Source organism: Momordica charantia (assembly GCF_013281855.1).
Source record: "Momordica charantia cultivar OHB3-1 chromosome 3 unlocalized genomic scaffold, Mcharantia_2.0 BLBB01000003.1, whole genome shotgun sequence".
Taxonomy (NCBI): Eukaryota; Viridiplantae; Streptophyta; class Magnoliopsida; order Cucurbitales; family Cucurbitaceae; genus Momordica; species Momordica charantia.
In genome coordinates this window covers 21,879,854-21,900,508 of record NW_028275161.1, presented here as the reverse complement: position 1 = coordinate 21,900,508, position 20,655 = coordinate 21,879,854, and the positions used below count along the sequence as shown (strand labels likewise).

Here is a 20,655-nt window from a genome sequence, read left to right as displayed (position 1 = left end):
GCCTAGCTATGCTTTAATTTGTTGCATGGCACAGAAAGACAAGCCAAAAAAGCAACCACCACTCTCTCTTGCTTGTTCCCTTCTTCTCCCTCTCTCAAATGCCTCACGTCATTTGCAATCAATCTCTTTGTTTTTTTGGTCAAAATCCCATTTCCCCAATACCCATTATTTTGTTTGCTTAAACAATCTCAAACACCCCATGCCCCTCCCAAACTTTTCTTGTCTCAAAAACCCTTTTCTTCTTTTGCTTGCTTCTCACCCCTAATCTTTTACCAATCATAATCAAAACGAGACATGCTATCGTTTTCTTTAAAGTCTCCTTTTAGGATCACTGAACTTTCAGACGTATTCAATTTTGATTTTTTATGTTGGAGATGCAAATATGAAGTCTCGTGTTGATTATAAGGGAAGAGAAGATCGATAAAATACTAATAAGGACAACAACTTTGTTCATTTAAAATTTTTTTTTGAATCAAAACTAAATTCATATGTGCAATTTTGAACTTAAAGCGGACAACATCATATCAATTACTATCACAGGGTGTGGCTAGGAATAGCAAAAGAAGATTGGGTAGTAAGGAAAGATATGCAAAAGAATAAACATTCTAAGATTTTTTAAATTTTAATAATGAAGGTTGTTAAGTAGGAAGGGAGTTGGGTTGTCCATATTGTAAGTTGAATATAAAAATTGAAACAGAAACGTTACCAAACAGGACGTTGAAGGTCTAGATTTGACCATCTTCCTTTCTCTATTTTTTTGCTCAATCTGAATGGAATTCTTATTTCAAACCCAGTTCCTCCAAATATTTCAATTTCCACCCAAACTGGTTCCCAAAAATGGCATATATTATACACAGGCCCCTTCTAAAATATTCTGTTCGTCTTTTTCTTTCTTTTTTTACTTTCATATTTTAAAACTATTAACAACTTGTTTAAAAACTTCAGCTAAACTTGAACAACTAGAAAAATATAGTATCCAGAAGCTCTTTTCTTTTTAATTTAATTGAACTTTTAAGTTTTTTTTCGGAAAAAAAAAAAAACTAAAAGTAAGACAGAGTTTGTTTCCTTTTTTAAGAAAAGAGCAAAAATATCATTAGCAAACAATCTTAATTTTAAAAATAACTTTTTATTCAAACTCCCTGTAGAAAGTTACTTAAATAGAATTGATGTCGTCATAATTTTCAGCTCATAAACTACATATTCATTATTCAATATAAAGAAATAAAAATTGGAAATGCTCATAATCAAGTAGGAGTTATTTGTATCTTCCAAGTTCCAAACCCAATTTCAATTTCTCAATGAAATTCAGAGTACAGTGTTTGAAATCTCAACTCCTTTCTCTTTTCCCTTTTCGTTTTTTTTTTTTTGTTCTGTTTCTGTAACGAACTACTCCTTCCCTATGCACAAATCTCACTCTAAAACTTCTGAAGAGGGGACACAATTTCTTCTCATTATTATGTTCTTGATCACAAACAATGAATCGTTCAGCTTCCACCCTCAGAAATACTTTGCAGAGAAGGTTGCCACGCTCTTGATTTGGTCGTTAAAGATGCCGTGGGTACAGATTTCTTGATCACTCTGTTGTTTCTTTCATGTTTCATCATCTGAAAAATTCAGAATGAAATATTCAGATTCCACCCACGAATCATCCATTAAAGAAAATTTTCTGAGTAAATGATACCCACCTGATTCTTCTCCCCATCAGATCCTCCAGAATCCACCGGGTTTTTCTTCGTTTTCGCTTCCTGTTTTGCTCGCAATCCCTGCAAAACATCTAAACCACAAAACGCCCAAATTAAGAAATAAGGTTTAAAATCAGACGAATCGAGTGGAAAAATGAAGAAATTGGGAACAAACCTTGGGTTGTGACGAGCCTGTAGATTTGGCCGAGAACGAGGGAATCGGTCGGCTTCAGAAGCTTGATTCGAGTCAATCGGACGGAGTTGAAATTGGTGGCGTTTGATTGGTCGTTATCGCGGCGGCGGTGGCGGCGGCTAGGGCTAATTTCCGATGAGCAGATTTTGGTGGAGATGAGGAGGGCGACGTAGTGGCCGGGATTCGTCTTCATGATCTCGCCGGCGTTCACCGGCCAATAGAATCGGTCGACTTTGCCGGTCGGATGCTGTATGATTAAAGAAGCTGTGTCAATGGCTTGGCAATTTCCCATCGTTTCTTTGTTTCTCTCTCCTCTAAGAATCTGCGGAGCCGAGGAAGAAGAAGAAGCACCGACCTCTTTTATAGCCTGCCAAGTGCTCGTGAAACAGTGCGTATTGATTGCTATGGGCAGTTTAGTAATTTCGTCGCGGTGGCGATGGGCATGATCGTCCATTCGGTGGAAAAAGAGGAGGGGAAATGCGCCTGTTCACTTTATTAGAAAAAGGGGAAAAAAAGAAAACTTTCTATTTTTTCTCTCTCTTTCTTTTAGTTATAATAATAATAATAATAATAATAATTTTAAATTTTATTTTGATTCTCAATTTTGTATTTTTTTGAACTCCCAAATATTTTTATTTTAGGTACTCAATCTTTGGAATAGCATAAAAAACTACAATGTTGTTGTCTTTAGCCTAATCATAAAAAGAAAAAAAAATGTTCGTGTTAAATGAACTAAGATCAAATAAACATAAAACTTATAAGATTAAGGTAGAATTTAAGCTTTAATAATAACAAAAAAGATTTAAATGATTTGTTTTGTAATAATAAAATATTTCAACTAGACAAAAGAAAAAAAAAGTCATTTATCGTTTCCATACACCATAAATTTAAGTTACTTTCAACAATACTTTATCAATGAACAAAAAGCTCTTTTTTTTTCCCAAAGGATAAAAATCTTTTTTCTCTGTGGACCATTTTCTCATTTTAACTTTACCGTTGTGTTTTTGAATTCTATAATTGATCTATTTATTTTAAAGGGAAGTCAGTTCATTGCCGGTTGACCAAGAAACATTATACTTATTCGTGTATTTATTGCCTTCATAACCTTTACCCTTTCTGAGTTGACCAATTCTGACATAAATCAACTTATAATATATATAACATAAGGTCATTGGAAACATTTCGAGACATTCAAAGTTTTTAATTGGTTTCCGTTTTAATTTGGATAAGGTTATTTAATTATTTTCCTTTCTAAACTTGTCACATGTAAGGAAACTTATCTGTTTCCTAACTAGTGAATTTTATATTGTATCTATTATTTTTGTTTGAGTTTTCAACCAAGCATTAATTAAGTGTTGCTAGTATAGAAATTTGAATTTTACCTTTATGAACTCATAAAAGAAATGTTAGTGAAGCCTTATAATATTTTTTTTTTGAAAATATTAAACTCTTCACCATCGGTGATTGAAATAACTAAATCTTGACTTCGTCCCCATTAAATATTTCAAAATTCATTATTTTTAATTAAATTTATGTTATTGCATTTATCTCTCTTTGTTGTCAAACATTTAATGGTGGTAAGACACCATAAGGAGTCAAGTGTTTTTTTTTTTAATTTCTTAGTAATTTTATGGAGTAACTCCACCAAATTAACACTACTGTATAAAAACGGTATATATTGTCTTCAAATTATTTTTTTTCTAAATACAACCGTGATTGCATGTTGTCTCTAATGCCACGTATGTAGATCTGCTGAATTGCAAAAGAATTTTCAAAACATTATTTCTTTTAATGGTTTCGAGTTAGCATTATTTTAAAAATTAGTTTAAATATTTGGCCATATTTTAAACAAAATCCTCAGCATAATATACAAACAAAATAAATCTACAAAAAGAAAGTCTTAATATCACAAAAGAATAATAAAATATTAAAAAAGTATCGCTAATTTAAACCAAATATTACCTATTTAGAAAGAGTGAAATACTTAATTTTTTTAAAAATATTCTTCAATATTTGACATTTTATCCATATTTTCATCTGTGACAACTCCATATTTTCATGGACGAGACATTCAAAAACTTGGTTGTAACTAAAGTGAATTAAAGAGAATTGATTCATCTTCTCTAATATATGTATGTGTCAATATCTTCTTAACTGTGGACCAAGACAGTGTCACAGTGGCATGGGAAAAATGGGACCCATTAAGAAATGTTCCATTGCCATTGTCAGGTTGTAGCAGACATTGGGAACCAACAAACAAACATTAATTCATTCAAAAAATATATACATCAGATCCTAAAGTTCACTCAACCAATACTCTTGTCTGATTTTCTGTCTTCCCCAAATCTCTCTTTTTCCCAACTTATTAATAATATTATGCTCTATGCTCTTACATTACCCAAAAAAAAAAATAAATAAATAAAAAACTCTAATCTCTCTAGAACTATTTTATTTTATTATCAATTCATACCTACCTGATCTCTATTTAAGATCTCATTAAAAGTTGATTATCATTGAAAACTTGACACCCCAAATCCCAATCCTTCTTCTCAAGAGGGATTTAATTACTGTGTGTTCAACCTAATAATCTTTTCTTATATTATTTTTAAGCAGCCCTCAAGTACATGAAATTTATAATTATTTCAATATTTCATTCATGTTTGCCTTTAGTGATAATTGATCATTAACGGTGAATCTTTTAACATATATGAATTAAGTAAAAACTAAAGATAACCCCAATTAAGTGCGTATATAAACAAGTAGTTTTCTTTGCTTGAGTTAAAAATAATTTATCATTTATTACGTTAGACTTCTATTACTTTTTAATAATGTTTAGTTAATCGAAGTTTGGAGAGTATTAGATGCATATATAAGTGGGTAGGTTGATAATGTTATTTAACATTCTTTTGCCCTCTACCAAACGGCACATTATGCTGAAAAAAAGGAGTAAGAAAGATATTGAATTTTGGTGGCACAACCACAAGATTATGTCAAAGTTATCATTTTTTTTTAAATAATGGGTTTTACTTTACCATATGCATTAAGCATTTGCATTGTAGGTGTAACAAAGGACAGAATCCCAGAATAAATTTTTGTATTGTTGTGCTGGAACTGTTGGTATTTGGAAAAAAGCATCAATAAATAATGCCCCAAAATTTGTTACAAGGAATGGCAGAGTCATAGGAATCTGCTTTTTGGAAGTTGCAATTGCACAGAATGTTGTTTTTTTTAGTTCTTAGTAATAAGGCCAAATCTTTCTGCTCTGCCCTGCCTTTCTGTGTGCTTTCATGGGCTGTTTTCTGTCCCTTCCTCCTTTCCTAGAAATTATAGCTTCTTGTTTCATTTAGCTACCTTGCACATTTACGGATCCGAACATAGCTCGGCTCGGTTGATATTACGATTTCTAAAATTGATGGTTCGATTCTTTGTTTTGCCATTGTTGAATTAAAAAAATATTCACAGTAACTTTCATAATAATAAATATCATCATCTCTTAGATTGATAGTTTGATCCTTCACTCTTGAACTAAAAAAACATTTACATTCACATAATAACTTCTAGAAATTTGTTCGAAATGAATATTTTGTTTATGCTATAATTTGATTGCGGATAGAATCGAGTGGATTTTGATTCTAGAAAATGCAAAGAGAAACCTACATATATTTGCTTAGGACGAATAACGACGAGTATTAAATTTACATACCTGCTTATAGAGTTTGGCATATATTTATTGACATTAATGCGTGGGGCCATTCAATATTGGTCACTAAGCAGGGGATTTACAATAATGAGTGAGCGGTTGAGAGTAGTTTTATTTATGTCTTGCCTCGACCTTGGTTAAGGTTGTTGTCGACAAGAGATTTCAATGTATATTTTTTCATACCAAAAGTATGAGGTGTTATACTTCGAACTTTTAGATTACCTCTCTTCTCTTATCACTTGAAACGTTGTTTTATATCGTCCAATAGATTCTTTCTATTCAATTTTAAGTTCAAATTTTTAATCATACTTAGAGACAATGTGAAGAAATAAAAACAACTTCTTGTTTTGTTTTATGTCGTCCTTCAAAATGAATTATACTGGTCGGGTTAGGACATTATTTCCCTGTGAACCTTTTTTTTTGTGGGTAAGTAATATGAATAAATATTTTGTTGAATGAAGTTGAAGAATTGTTCGATCATTTTCTCCCGTCTCTATTCTCATTTTTTGATGAAGGTGCTTGGGAATCACAAAGCAAAATAAAATAATATTTTTTTATTATTGCTTATATTTTACTATGTATTAATGTAAACATTTTATTTTGTTTTAATTAATTATTTAAACGTTAATGGATTAATTAACTGTTAAACGTTTTAATTAATTAATTCAGTTGTTTTAACGTCTTAATTAAATAACTCGAGATTATAAGGGATTATATGCGAAAATATTTTTTATACTTTTAATTAAGGATCCTATTCCATATTCACCATCATTTCGTTTTACAACCCTCATTTATGGGATGTCAATATAAGGGAAAATTTTTAAATTTGTAGCCAACCATAATTTAAGGCATAGTCTTCCCTCGAAGATTAACAAAAATCTTTTAATATCTCAAACTTTTTCTATCGAGACTTAGAAGTAGGGCGAGAGAAAATCAATATGATATTCTCACTTATAAAATCTTTTAACTACTCGAATGCAAACAAAATAAAACAATGGTGAAAAACTTGTTAATATTTTTAACGTTTTCAATTTTATAAGGGATACCAAATTCTCACAAACCTAATTCTAGAATAAAACGGCCGTATTCACTAAACCTCTAAAATAGAAAAGTTACACGTTGTGAATTACGTAGTATTGTAATTTCCTGGGAAAGAAACCTTTTTTCTCAAATCCTAAAACGATTTGGATAAATAGGCCGATTTTTACTAAAGTTTATGCTTTTCACCTTGTAGACTAGATCCGGTATTTAAGTTTGAATGATAGGGAGGCCCAATAAGCCATATTGGTTGGAAATTATAAAATTTAATCCGATTTTAAGATGTTTTTCATTGAAAAATCAAATGAGAGACAATAATATATTTTTTTGATACTCACGAGTCCTATTGGTTTGAGATATATGCGGGTGAATATCAGTCGGTCGGGATCGGGTTCTTTGTCAAAACCGACCTAATCGGTTTTCATTATTAGAAACCGACTGTCTTTATATGCATGCTAAAGCCGACCGACTAACATGTTGGTTCGATCGACCTTGTTTTTCGTTGGTTTTCACGCAACGACGGGCGCAAGAATGATTAAAAAACTTACTCGGTTAGTGTGCATGAAAGAGAAGGAGGGTTGTAGCGCACTTAAGAGAAGAGAGGAGAGTCGTGGTTGTTGTGGCGCATGAACAAAAGGGAAAAAGAACAAAGAAGATGAAAAAATAATTGAAGAAGAAGAAGAAGAGGGGCTCGTGAACAAAAGGAAAGAAAAAGATAAGTCAGGGGGGAGAGGGAAAGGTGGATTAGATAGGCTAATTATTAAGGATATATTAAAAAAAAAAGAAAGAATTATGGGGAGTGGGAAGGTTAATTATTAAAAGAAATAAAATTAAAAAAATAATAATAGAAGAAATATATTTTTTCCTATTGGGAGAAGGGGTTATAAAATTAGTTAAAAAGAAAAAAGAAAACTCTCTGTGACTATAAATAAAAGGTTGGGGTTTGTTTTGCAAACCCATTATTACCCTTCCTCTTACAAGCTAATTAAGCTTGTACCATCGGCCGCCACACCCTCTCTCTCGCCGGCCCTTGCCCTAGCTCGTACGTATCTTGTTAATTTCTTTTACAGGTAATTGTTATTCATTCTGAAATATAATCTCATTTGTTGATTGTCGATTGTTGATGGTTGATGGATGATTCTCATGTGTGCCGTAGATGAGAGACTCTTTTTGAGTTTCCCAAATCGAAATCCAATTCCAATTCTGTTCGCTTACTAATTAATTATATATGTCTTAATCCAAAAAAATAAAAATGAAAATCCAACCAAAATTTTCTAATGGCCAATCTGTTTCTTGGAATAATGTTTTTTGAGTTGTATAGGGTGATACCACGTGGTTATTGTGTAAAAGGGTCTGCTTATTTAATGCAGCCCCTTTTCTTGTCTTTTAATCAATTGAAAAGTTCAATCACTTGTTTTTTCTCCCTTTTCTCGTTTTAGGGTTTATACTCTTTTTACACCCTTGATAAACCCACCGTGGTAGGCTTAGGCTTACAGCCTTGTTTTTCAATTATCATACCCATATTAGTCTAATATAATCGATTTTGATTTTGGAAACCTACGGGACGATTTCTTTGTTGGTTTGATAATGACTACTTCTCATTCATCTAAGATCACCCCATCTGCCTCTAATCCTAATCCTAATCCGGATCTCTGTTATTATTCATCGGACGAGGAGGATTATAAATATACTACTGATGATGAGTTGACTGACCTGGACTATTATGAAGACAGTGTCCATGATATTACTCATAAAGAGTTGGCATAATACTTTCGTGTCTTGGAAAGAACTGAGGTCATTTTAACATTATTTTCATTCAATCTCTCTTAATTATACTATACTATACATACTAATCTCTATTATTACAGGGTTTTAATATGCCCCTTTTTCGTCATTCTGATTCTTGTGGTCTTACTGAACCTATAAGGGGGAATCGATTAGATAGCAAACCGATTCAAGACTGCACCGAGACAACTATTCAACATTACAACAACAAAAATGTATTCTTTCTTTTTCTTTCGTTGTCTTTCTCATTTTTATTATGTTATTAAATTTGTGTGTTTCCATTATGAACATAAATAGGGGACGCGTTTTGAATTTGTGAGGATGAAGAGGGCAAATAGCCAATCAGTTGAAGGAGAATTGTTTTATCTCACATTCGAAGCCAAGCAAATGGGAATGCCTCCACATTCTCCCACCACAGCATTCCAAGCTCGAGTTCTAGCTACCATTCATCCGTCTCCCAACAAGTTTGAGGTAGATTTTTGCAGGCTAAAACCCCCATCCGCCTCCCGACCACGCTACAACCCTAAATCCTTTGCCTGACCTCACCCCTGCCAACAATATATCTGTCTATCCATCATATGTATTAATATCTCTTTTTTTTACGTATTTGATCTTTCAACGTTGTCCTGTCGAACATATATGACTCTTATTTTTATATATATCTATTGCTTTTATGTTAAGCAATCTTGTGTTTTATCGTACATGTGAATGAAACTAAATATGAAATCTTTATTTTAACCTAAATAACAATTATGTTGTTTTGTTTTTCTCCTAAAAAATCTTACCTTTGGGTTGTTTTCGGGAAAGAAATAAGTAATTCAGTTTTAGGCTTAATTGTTACAATGGAGAGATATGTATTGTAATTATAATAGTTTATATATTTATTTAGAACATATATTATATACTAGTTTATAAAATTGATTTTATAATTAAAAAAAATTTTAATTGAATTTTGTTGTTATAATTTGTTAAATCTTCACAAACCACCTGGTTATTATTATATATTGAAAATTTTCTTTCATGATAAACATAATTGCAAGAACGGCAATGCCCGAATTATTTAACTATTATTATTAACTTGTTTTTGTGTTTGATAATCACAAGAACATTTTAGAAGATTTAATTCAATGATAGGAATAAAGTTTAACTGCATTTAAAATTATAAAGACTATTTGGAAGTCGGGAATTGAAAGTGTCCCTTGAGTCAAAATTTGAATTTGAATTCTTTTTAATTTTAATTTAAAGTTATTTTTCTTCAATAAATAAACAAAATCTTGGACTGTTAGGTGTCATTGACGTAAAAAGCATTTGGATTTAAAAAATTAAACTAAAAATGAACGCGACACTAACGATGGCCCACATATGGAGGTCGTCTCTTGTTCAAGAGAAATTTAACCAACGTTATTTTTTTTAATAAGTGTGTGGTAGTTGCCAGTTTTAAAATAAGTTTGAAAATTGGTAATATTTTTTAACCGCTTATACAGTTGTTTAGTTACTAACTGTTTTAAAGCTAATTGTTTTGAGGTTGTTAGGTGACCAATTTAAGCTCTTCTCTTGTAATTAAGAGGTCTGGGGTATCCCAAACCGTCTTAATGAAATACTCTATTTTAAAATGGATGTAAACAACTTTGCCGAACCACTTGCGAATTCGAACAACACAGCTCTTTCTCTGTCGAGGATGGAATCGTCGGAAATTTGGTACCGCCTACGGAGCGGTTCGAAGTAGTTCTCTGGCATACCAGAAGGGAATTCCAAACCCTGATCCAAGGTCGAGGCATCACTATCCTCGCCTTCGTCATCCGGAAAACGAAATTTTTCTATCTCCTTGAGCTCAGCGTCTCGGTCCTCGATAGAATGGGATTTTCTGGGAGATGATCTATTGGTGGAATGATCTAGACTACTAGACGAGCTCGACATAACGTAAGTAATTCTAAAAACGAAAATTTATTGACATTTATGTGTGGAGCCATTAAGTGGTCACTAAGCAGGAGATCTACATTAATGAGTGAGCGATTGAGAGTAGTTTCATTTATACCTCGCCTCGATCTTGGTACTTCGAACTTTTAGAGTACCTCTTTTCTTTTGCCACTTGAAATGTTGTTTTACGTGGTTCAATAGATTCTCTCTATTCAAATTTTTAATCATACTTAAAAAACTATGTGAAGATATATAAATGATTAGGAATTTTTTCCGGGGAAGCATGAAATTGCATTTACCAATACCAAAATAATTCAAACCAACAATTGAAAAAAAAATATACATAGTGATATCCGTACCTCACTTGCACAAAAATAGTATTAGGGTTTCTTCCTCCCCAAATTTAAACTTTTGAGAGTTTGGAAGTTGCAGATTTTCTTTTGGTAGGAATTGATTTTTTTTTCCTTTTGTTTTTATTTTTAATTAAAAACTCTCATTATTTAAAACTAATTATTATTCTTATGAAGATGGTGTCCATGATATTAATCATAAAGAGATGAGACAATACATTCGTGCCTTTGAAAAAACTGAGGTCATTTTAATTTTCTTTTTCTTTCTTAACATTATTTTATTTTCATTCAATCTTTCTTAATTATACCATACTATACATACTCATCTCTATTATTCATTACACGGTTTTGATATGTTCTTTTCCCATGATTTTGTTTCTTGTGGCACTATTGGTCCCAAGAGAAACCGATTGTATAACAAAACAATTTAAAAGTACGCCGAGACAGCTATTCAACATTACAATAACGAAAATGTAGTATTCTTTTTTTTTTCTTCTAATTAGATTGGTTCCACAATTTCATTACTTTCATTTCATATCATAGCATTTAATAGTGTTTAAATGTGGAGTCTATGAATTAAAATAAAAAAAAATAGTCCTTGATTTGAGTTTAATTTTCATTTGGTCCCTAAGTATTAAAATGTTTTATACTTTTACTTCTCAATTTTGAGTTTAGTTTCTATTTGGTCTCTGAATCTCAAATGTAACACTTTCAATCATAAAGTTTCAATAAATTTAATCTACCAAAACTCATTAAATATAAACATTTACTTTTTTCTCTTTGTCACTAAATTTAGAGATTATATATTATATATACTCTCAATTTTTTAAAAGAAAATATATACTCTCAATTAATAGTATTAAATCATTGGGAATTTATTAGAATAAAAATATTTACTTTTTTTTTTGGTCAGGTTTGAATCTAACATAGTATGTGCTTGGTAAATATCTCCTACAGTTTATCATGTAATGTTTTTGGCAAAAATAGAGTACAAAGTATGTTTTGTGGTAAAATAATAAATATAATAGGATAAAATTAATGGAGAGTATTTTAAGGACAACAACTTGTAATTTAATGTTGAAAATCTAAAATGGTAGATAATATCAAAGATGGATATTGTCTTTGGACGGGTGCGGATACCTTCGATACAGGGGAGCAAAATTCCTACTCTCAATTTAAGTATAAAAAAGAAAATATATATATATAAAATTTTACATCTGTGAAATATTGATTCCAAAATGTCCCTCATGTTTATTGGAATATTAATGTCCCTATTATTTAAACCTATCAAGTATCAACTCAATATATTTGGGCCTCCGGCTTGACGATGCTGATTGCTGGGCTCGCCCCTGACCTATGGAGTTGAAATAATTGGGCCCAAAGTGTCGTTACTTTTGGGCCTATTGGAGGGGCCCAAAATTACGAAACTGTCTATTTGGAAGATAAAAAGGTAGAAAATGGACGCTTGCATTTAATTTATGAGTAACAAGATTATAATTTTAAGCAATGCATGCATTTGACGTTTATAAGGTGTTGTTTACCTCTTCATTTTTTAAAATATAATATTTGGGGTGGAGATTCGAAGTACGATCACATTATCAAATAATGGTGTTATTGAGTTAGACTCTGGTTAACATTTATCTCTTAATTTATTGTCTAATAAATAAACAAGTATATAATTAATTATAATTATTTTAGAATTAATGATAGTTATATTTAAGGAAAAAATATATTTTGGTCTCTAAGCTTTAGTTAAGTGTCTATTTGGTCTCTAAATTTACAAATGAGTACTTTTACTCTGTAAAGTTTGGAAAATGCTTCAAAATGCTCATTCAGCTAATTTTACTGAAAAATGACGTGACAACGTGAGGTGAGAATTTTTAAATAAGTGGCAACTTTTATTAATTTTATAATCGTTTCTAGATTACATGGCTTTTTAATATTTTTTTCCTCGATCTTTTCCTCTCTCCGCCAACACCAAGCTTATCTTCCACCACCCCTCCATCCGCAAGAAAGGCCTCTCCGCCCCTCGCCGCTGCCTCTTCTCTTTCCTCACCTTCTTCACTCTCGCCTTGACCCTCACCCTCATCAACTCCGCCTTCTCATCCACTACGCCGCCGCCGACACGAACTCCATCAAGCCCCACATGAGATCCGGCGAGCTTTCCTCCATCGCCGCCGCCTCGCCCCGTGCTCCCCGGCCTGTAATTTCCTTATCTTCGGCCTCAATCACGAATCCCTCCTCTGGCGCGCCTCAACCACCGTCTTCCTCGACGAGAACAAGTTCCAGGTCTCCAAATTCGAGCAATCGAATCCCGACTCCGAAGCCTACGATGTCCAATACACGACCAAAGTCAGCCAGATGAAGGAGCTCCTGATTGAGGCCAATCGCAGGCTGATAACGAGTGCGATTTTATTTCCAATGCCTCCCAGGAATGGCAGATTGGTCGTAGTTGGTAGAGATTGGAGAATAGTGAGAACACCCGGTCGGCGGAGAAGACGAGAGGAAGAAGAAATGAGAAGGGGGAGGGATGGAGCCGGAGGAGAGAGAGAAAAAGATTGAGAAAAAATATAATAAAAAGCCACCTAATCTAAAAACCAATATAAAATTAATAAAAGTTGTCAATTCGTTTAAAAATTCTCCCTTTACCTTGTCACGTCATTTTTCTGTTAGTTAACTAACGGTAAAATTAACTGAATGACCGTTTTGAATCATTTTAAAACTAAAAGTATTCATTCGTAAACTTTTAGGTATGAAATAGACACTTTGTTCAAACCTTCCAGACAAAAAGTGTATTTTTTCTTATATTTAATTACTTACTTATGTATATTAATTCTAGCTTTTGTTTTTTCTCTTAAGTTAGAAACTACATCCTGATCAAATATAAATAAAACACATAGAAAATTTTCTCTTTTAACTATTTAAAACATAGTTCAAAGAACATTCAAGCATGTTATTATTATAATAGGATCATCATCTTCTATCTTTTAACAACATACATGTAACTCTAATCCCAATAATTTGTACAAATTTCATGCTTCACTATTTCTAGTTAAAGTTTCCACAACAATATTGAATTATTTGTTTATTTGAGACATATCATATAATTCTAAGCATATTATATGTACACAAGTCACAAGAAATTTCAAATATTATTGATATAGTTAAAACAACTCCCAAAAACATATAATATAGTTTTAAAAAACTAATAAAGTCAGTAGGTTCGGAGTGAAGGGAAAAAAGAAAAAAAATTTTAAAGTCTTGTATGGAGTTTGAAAGGGACTTAAAATTGATCCCACATGAAAAAAGAATTTATATAAAAGAAGGGTTTTGTGACAAGGGGAGTTTAAAAATTTGATTTTTTTAACAAGCAAAAAAAGTTGGAATGAATGTTCATAAATAAATTTGAGAGATGGAAGGAAGTTATAAAATGGGTTATGTTTGATGGGAGGGGGCATTTGCGCTCTCCGATCCAGCTTTCGCCTATTCTGAGATTCAGGGTTCAGCGGAACAGCGAAGATCGAAAACCCATTTCTAAACCCTCGGCTTCGATTCGTGGAACATGGGAGAAATCAAACGTAAAAGAGGCCGCAAGCCGAAGAATTCCAAGGCGGAGGCCCTAGATTTTCCTCCGCCCACCACTGCCACTGCCACCAGTGCTGCGATTACCATGGACGACGTTTTCTCAGTCGGCAACGTCGAGCTCATGGACCCGGCTTCCACTTCTAAGCATCACCAGAATCGCCGTGGGAGGCCCAAGAAGCTTTCCAAGCATTTGGAGAATCCTGACAAGTTCCCCCAATTGTCTCCCTCTAGACGTGCCCCTCGCGGCGTCGAAAATGGCGAATTTACTGCCTCAGGCGACGTCTTGCCGCCTGCTATTGTTTCCGAACGGGCGCAGCCGGAGTGGCCGGGCATCGCGAGAGTCGTGCCGGCGATGGACGCGGTTGTGAAGGTTTTTTGTGTGCACACGGAGCCCAATTTCTCGCTTCCATGGCAGAGAAAGCGGCAATATAGCTCCAGTAGTAGTGGATTTGTGATCGGTGGAAGGAGGGTGCTCACCAATGCTCATTCCGTCGAGCATTATACCCAGGTTAAGCTCAAGAAGCGTGGGTCCGATACCAAGTACTTGGCGACCGTTCTTGCGATCGGAACTGAATGCGATATTGGTAATGTGATTCGTTGTTTTTGAACCCTACCGTCTCCTCCATGGTCTTGGGGATGGAATGTGACGGTGAATAGTTGCACAGGATTACATTTGCCCTATTTTATATGAATATCTCGATCTGAATAGCTTGAATGTTTTAATGCATGAGGTTGTTCAATTACAATTTTGTTGCTAGAGTTGAGAATATCAGTCATTTCTTTGTGGGCTTATGTGCACAGAAACTCATTTTTTAGGCTCACGAAAATATGTTATGTTATGTACGCTGAAGTTGGTTACTTTAGCACATTATGTTTGAACGTTTTTAGAAAACTTTATGATGCACTGAAAAATATGACAGCCCAGGAAGAAATAAAAAGACGAGGATTGAAAATTTTCTCCATTATTTAACATGAATGATGTAAGTGGATCAGGATCCAAGTAATTCTGTGCTTAAACCAAATATTTATCTCATTATCTTGTACTTGCATGAATTTATCGTTCCGTTTACCTATTTTTGTCGGGAACTCAAAGCATTGAGTAATAACTAATATGATGTATGATATTGCAGCATTGCTTACTGTTGATGATGATGAGTTTTGGGTTGGAGTTTCACCTGTAGAATTTGGTGAATTACCTGCACTTCAAGATGCGGTAACTGTTGTTGGTTACCCAATTGGAGGAGATACAATTTCTGTTACGAGTGGGGTTGTATCGCGGATAGAGATCCTGTCTTATGTTCATGGGTCTACTGAGCTTCTGGGTCTGCAGGTTTTGAGCTTTTGAAACCATGTTAGCTGCTATTATACTTTTGTTAGAAATACAGATAATATGGCTGATGCTTTACTTCAACTATTTGCTACTGTAGATAGATGCTGCTATAAACTCAGGTAATTCTGGTGGGCCTGCCTTTAATGATAAAGGCAACTGTGTGGGCATTGCATTTCAGTCGCTTAAGCATGAAGATGCAGAAAATATAGGTTATGTCATACCAACGCCTGTTATCTTGCATTTTATACGTGATTACGAGAAGAATGGAGCATATACAGGTATTTGGGCACTTGGAGTGGGATTGTCCTTTTAAGTTATATTCGTTGATTGGCATTGGTCTTTGTAATGATTTACTTGGTTCTTTACTAAATGATATAACATTTCTTTGGATGCCAGGGTTCCCAATTCTTGGTCTTGAGTGGCAGAAAATGGAAAATCCCGATCTTCGTAAGGCTATGGGTATGAAACAAGATCAGAAGGGTGTCCGTATTAGGCGTATTGATCCCACCGGCCCAGAATCCAAAGTGTTGAAGCCAGCTGATATCATTCTCAGCTTTGATGGGGTTGATATTGCAAATGATGGAACGGGTAAATAAATATGTGTTTATCATTTTTAAACAATGCAAAACATCATCCTTGAACTGAACCATCTTTGAACTTACTTAGCAAAACATATGTAGATACATATAAAGGCCTTCTGGAATGTTAATAAAGATTCTTTTTATGAGAATGAAACAATATGTTTATGTTCACCAATTATCAAAGGTACAAAGAAAGGTAGATACTAGATAGTGTATATTTAGATAAGTAAACCGCCGATGAATTTAAAAGCTCTCCTAGGGTAGAAGGATGAACTAGGTTACAGCGTATCTGTTGAGTATGGTTATTTGTAGCAATATTTTGAAAAAGCAAGCCTCCTCATCTTAGCCAACCTAAGCTTAGATCAACTGGTTAAGATACCTATCTCTGACCAAATGGTCGTGAGTTCAAATGCTCTCTCACTTCTTGTAATATTAAAAGAAAAGATACCAGAAATGAAAAATGTTGGATGCCTATTTCCTTAGAAAATATCTTTATCTCATTTCTTTAAATTTCCATTATGTCATGCTTTGATGCCTATGTCCTTAGAAAATATCTTATCTCATTTCTTTAAATTTCCATTATGTCATGCTTTTGCCTCATTTTACAATATTTTTCATATGTTATATTGTTCACTAAAGCTGGCATTTTTTTTGTTGACACCTTGCATTGCATTTGGTATGTAGAGGCGAGCACTCAATATGCCTTGTGCTTTTAGAAAACAATGATTTTGGGGTCTAATGCAAGTGCATGACAGAATCTAATCCTTAGATCATTGCTTCTGTGTCATGAATATCGTGATCAATAATCGAATGCAAATTTGAAAGTTATAACCTTATTTTGGAAAAAGAATTCTGTAGATTCCTCTTCTTATTTGTTTGATTGACCTACTCTCTGTCAATATTTTGCAGTTCCTTTCCGGCATGGCGAGCGCATAGGTTTCAGTTACCTAGTCTCCCAGAAATATACTGGTGATAGTGCAACAATAAAAGTTCTGCGCAACTGTGAGACACTCAGTTTCAATTACCAACTTTCAACTTACAGAAGGCTCATTCCTGCACACAACGAGGGCAGACCCCCTTCTTATTACATTATTGCAGGATTTGTTTTTACCACTGTATCTGTTCCTTATCTCCGTTCTGAGGTGTGTTACTTCGCATACTCCCCCCCCCCCCCCCCCCCCCCCCCCCCCCCCACACACACACACACACACACACACAAAATCTATGACATGGCTTCAGCTGCTTTGATTTTTCTTGACGATTCTCTTCTACCTTTTCTAGATTTTACTTGATGGATGTTAGAAGAATATGAAATACAATCTTAATGTGTGGGAAAATTTATAAAATTTGCATTCAGTTTTGAAGTTGAACCCTGATAGCAATAATTTCATTGGGCGTGATTCTCTTATTGTATGTGCTAGTGCTATTGCTATTGCTCTCAGCTATGTATGCTCAGCTTTTTACCTATAACATTTTAGTGTGCTATTGTGAGTACACTGTGAATGAAAGTTGAAACCTGTGGTAGCATCATCCTCAACAACACCGTAGCTGTTGTATCATTCGGTCTTGAAGCAGCTTTCATTGAAAGTCCTGAAATCATAGATCCCATCCTTGATATTTCTGGTTCCTATCAATTGGGGATCACTGAATCAGATTGATAAGAAATTAATGTAAAAGGAGCTAGGATAACCAGCGTAGGAGATTCACTCTTATACGGCCTATTCTCCTAAATTTTCTACAGTATTGGATGAGCTTATAGGATAAATTCTTGGAAGGGAGAAAAATTGGAGGGTGCTTTTCATTGAGTTAGTTGGAGGATTACTATCCTGTTGAACGAAAAGGGAGGCTTAGCATTGGAGGCATGGAAAAAAGAAATATTGTCTGCTATATGCAAGGGCTTTATAGGCTAAATGGAAAACAGGATTCTTTATAGAAGGTGATTAGTAGCACAGAACTGATGTATCTGGTCGACTTTCGTAGTTTGTGATTATTTTAGTGCAAAAAGCCCCTGTTTTGACCCAAGTATATCAACCTTTTGAAACATTGTATTAAAAGAAGTTATTGGAGCGCTCCACTTTATTTTTGCTGCTACGATATCAATTTATGGAACGATCCTGGGTGTTTAAGCAAAGAGCTTCAAATCAGTTGCAACTGTTGAAAGCAGATTACGGAATACACTTGAGTAGAGATTACTAACATCATTCTTGATCCATAAATGTGCACTTTTTACAAGTTATGTTATATATATTTCAGTATTGCATCCCTAAAATAATTGTGATTTGTAGTCTTTTACGGATTTGATGTTAATTTTGCATACACCATGATGCTGAACTTTCTGAAAATGCTTGGAATTGTAGTACGGAAAGGATTATGAATATGAAGCTCCAGTGAAACTTTTGGACAAACTATTGCATTCAATGCCACAATCACCAGATGAGCAGCTAGTAGTGGTTTCTCAGGTTATCTCTTCACTTCCTTGCTCTATATAATGTTGTGTTACTTTCCTCAGTCTTTTAACTTCTCAAACTTTTCTCCTATCTTGTAAATTTCTTGCAGGTACTCGTGGCCGATATCAACATTGGATATGAAGACATCGTTAACACTCAGGTTTGGATTATATCTTGCCAATAGCCTTCTGAAGGATACCGTTTTAATTGCAAGTAATAATGGTGCTTGATCGTCTTTGTTTGTGCATCATAGGTTCTTGCTTTCAATGGTAAACCTGTGAAGAACCTCAAGTGCTTGGCCACCATGGTCGAAAGTTGTGATGACGAGTTTTTGAAGTTTGATTTAGAATATCAACAGGTTCTATTCCCCCACCCCCTCCATCTTAACGATTATCTCTCCAGTTTTTAATGATATCTCGACCCGAGTCTCATTGTTTCTTTGCTTCAATTTTCCAGATAGTCGTCCTCCGAACCAGTACAGCGAAAGCAGCTACTTTAGATATTTTGGCAACACACTGCATACCCTCAGCTATGTCTAACGATCTCAAGACCTAACTTCAGATTGAAAAAAATTAGGTATACTTGATTACATAGTTCATCATACTCTGTTTTCCACCCTCTGCTGAGTATGTCAAGGTTCTGAATTCTGATGGGTTTCATTTTGAAGTATGTGTATGCTTTCCTTCTTCATGACGTTGGGTTTTACTATGAATGGTAGAAGGTAGATGCTCAGAAGGATTAGAGTGAATGAATCAAGTGTTCAAATTGCGTTGTCATGACTTCTCAGCCCTTGAAAGTTTTGGTTACATTACATTAACTAGTCGGTTAGGCGAATTCGATGCCCTTTCTCGGTTAATCAATGTACTCTATTAATGACACTTCTATCATTGAAAATGCTATGAAAATTATAGCCGAAAGCTCTTGCATTATTGGAGATTCTGAAGTGTAGTTTGGTTTTTTTAGAGCAACTGTTGACGATTTCAGGTCGGGACGGAATTGTCTTGTGTGGTTATTATTATAATGCCCCCATGATGAAGCTGGTTAATGTAAAGCTAGAATTTAGACTTCTCTTTTGCTGAGAGAACACATTTCAGTTATAATTTTCTAATCTCAATATTTCTATTCTCTAACGTCTTTTTACACTTGAAAAGGTTCCTTCCAATGTATTATTATCATTATTTCTTGTTTTGACCAAGATGTGGAGGTGGGCCTGTGTGTGGAGGATTTATTTTTGCTCGAGTTCATGGCAGAAGCATATAAGTATGGAAAAATAAAACAAATCATGTCGGGTGTTCTTCCGTTAACACTGTCCGATGTTGTTGTCTTTCATTTTGTTTGCGTTCTACGAGTGAGATTCTCTCGGCTTTATTCTTACATCTTTCTCTGTCATCAACGATTATCAATTGTACTTCATTATTTTCATTATTCAAAACGTTGTCTTCATTCATCAGATTGCACACCAGAGGTCGATTGTACTTTGCTAGTTATGTCTTTTACTTAATGGAGAAATTATTTGGTCATGTTTATTAAGAATATGAAATAGTGAAAACTCCCTTTTCTTTTTCCTTCTATTTTCATTATGGCTGAGTTTCCCATTATTTTTGAAGTGTACTGTTCGAATTTTAATATTATTTTTCGTGGTTCAATAGTTCAACTGTATTGTTATTTCAAGATCAATAAAAGTTAACATTAATTCATTTTGTGATGAATGTATTTTTTATTTAAAAAATCACTTTTTTTCTTTTTCTAATCAGAAACCAAAAACGAATTATTGCCCGAACGAGGTGCAACAAATTTGATTCGAGTTAAAAAATTAAATACAATTTCAAGTTTCCAGCTTATTCTTATTTCGGGGTTTTTTTTAATAATAATTCTTAATTATTATTATTTATTTTCCAGACTGGTTGACATTAAATATTCAAATATGTGAATTGGGCCCCCCGACCCGCTGATTCGCACCCGATTTAGGTCCACACCCGTGACCCGTCACCCGGTCGCATTTGTACGAGAGGAGGAAGGCAACGCAAGACGAAGGCCTCCTCCATCA

At 34.0% G+C, this 20,655-nt stretch overlaps 2 protein-coding genes across 5 annotated transcripts; one reads left to right on the top strand and one right to left on the bottom strand.

Moving 5' to 3' along the window:
- Positions 1 to 1,220: 1,220 nt before the first annotated feature.
- Positions 1,221 to 2,224, bottom strand: LOC111008889 (uncharacterized). The gene is made up of 3 exons (XM_022281756.2): positions 1,858 to 2,224; positions 1,686 to 1,774; positions 1,221 to 1,604 (listed from the first exon to the last, which is right to left on the bottom strand). Exons 1-3 carry the CDS (start codon positions 2,165 to 2,167, stop codon positions 1,485 to 1,487), a joined length of 519 nt encoding a protein of 172 aa, XP_022137448.1. The 5' UTR covers positions 2,168 to 2,224; the 3' UTR covers positions 1,221 to 1,484.
- An 11,808-nt stretch (positions 2,225 to 14,032) lies between these two features.
- On the top strand, positions 14,033 to 20,644 carry DEG9 (DegP protease 9). Of its 4 annotated transcripts, none has more exons than XM_088121549.1 (10): positions 14,033 to 14,834; positions 15,381 to 15,580; positions 15,678 to 15,858; positions 15,977 to 16,168; positions 17,071 to 17,303; positions 18,519 to 18,620; positions 18,718 to 18,768; positions 18,862 to 18,966; positions 19,065 to 19,184; positions 20,508 to 20,644. In XM_088121549.1, the coding sequence occupies exons 1-9, from the start codon at positions 14,228 to 14,230 to the stop codon at positions 19,161 to 19,163; spliced, it is 1,770 nt and encodes a 589-aa protein (XP_087977675.1). In that variant the 5' UTR covers positions 14,033 to 14,227; the 3' UTR covers positions 19,164 to 19,184; positions 20,508 to 20,644. The 4 variants fall into 4 exon arrangements, with proteins under 4 accessions (XP_087977675.1, XP_087977676.1, XP_087977674.1 ...); XM_088121550.1 differs by lacking the exon at positions 20,508 to 20,644 and adding an exon at positions 19,805 to 20,177; XM_088121548.1 differs by lacking the exon at positions 20,508 to 20,644 and adding an exon at positions 19,327 to 19,542.
- Positions 20,645 to 20,655: the final 11 nt, after the last annotated feature.

Excerpts from the sequence above, each read along its gene's own strand:
- LOC111008889 (XM_022281756.2), bottom strand. The coding sequence starts at position 2,167 with ATGGGAAATTGCCAAGCCATTGACACAGCTTCTTTAATCATACAGCAT. Across the intron at positions 1,775-1,857 it reads CAGGCTCGTCACAACCCAAG|ATGTTTTGCAGGGATTGCGA; the intron begins GTTTGTTCCCAA and ends TTTGTGGTTTAG. Across the intron at positions 1,605-1,685 it reads CTGATGGGGAGAAGAATCAG|ATGATGAAACATGAAAGAAA; the intron begins GTGGGTATCATT and ends TGAATTTTTCAG.
- DEG9 (XM_088121549.1), top strand. The coding sequence starts at position 14,228 with ATGGGAGAAATCAAACGTAAAAGAGGCCGCAAGCCGAAGAATTCCAAG. Across the intron at positions 15,859-15,976 it reads GAAGAATGGAGCATATACAG|GGTTCCCAATTCTTGGTCTT; the intron begins GTATTTGGGCAC and ends TTTGGATGCCAG. Across the intron at positions 18,967-19,064 it reads TTGATTTAGAATATCAACAG|ATAGTCGTCCTCCGAACCAG; the intron begins GTTCTATTCCCC and ends TCAATTTTCCAG.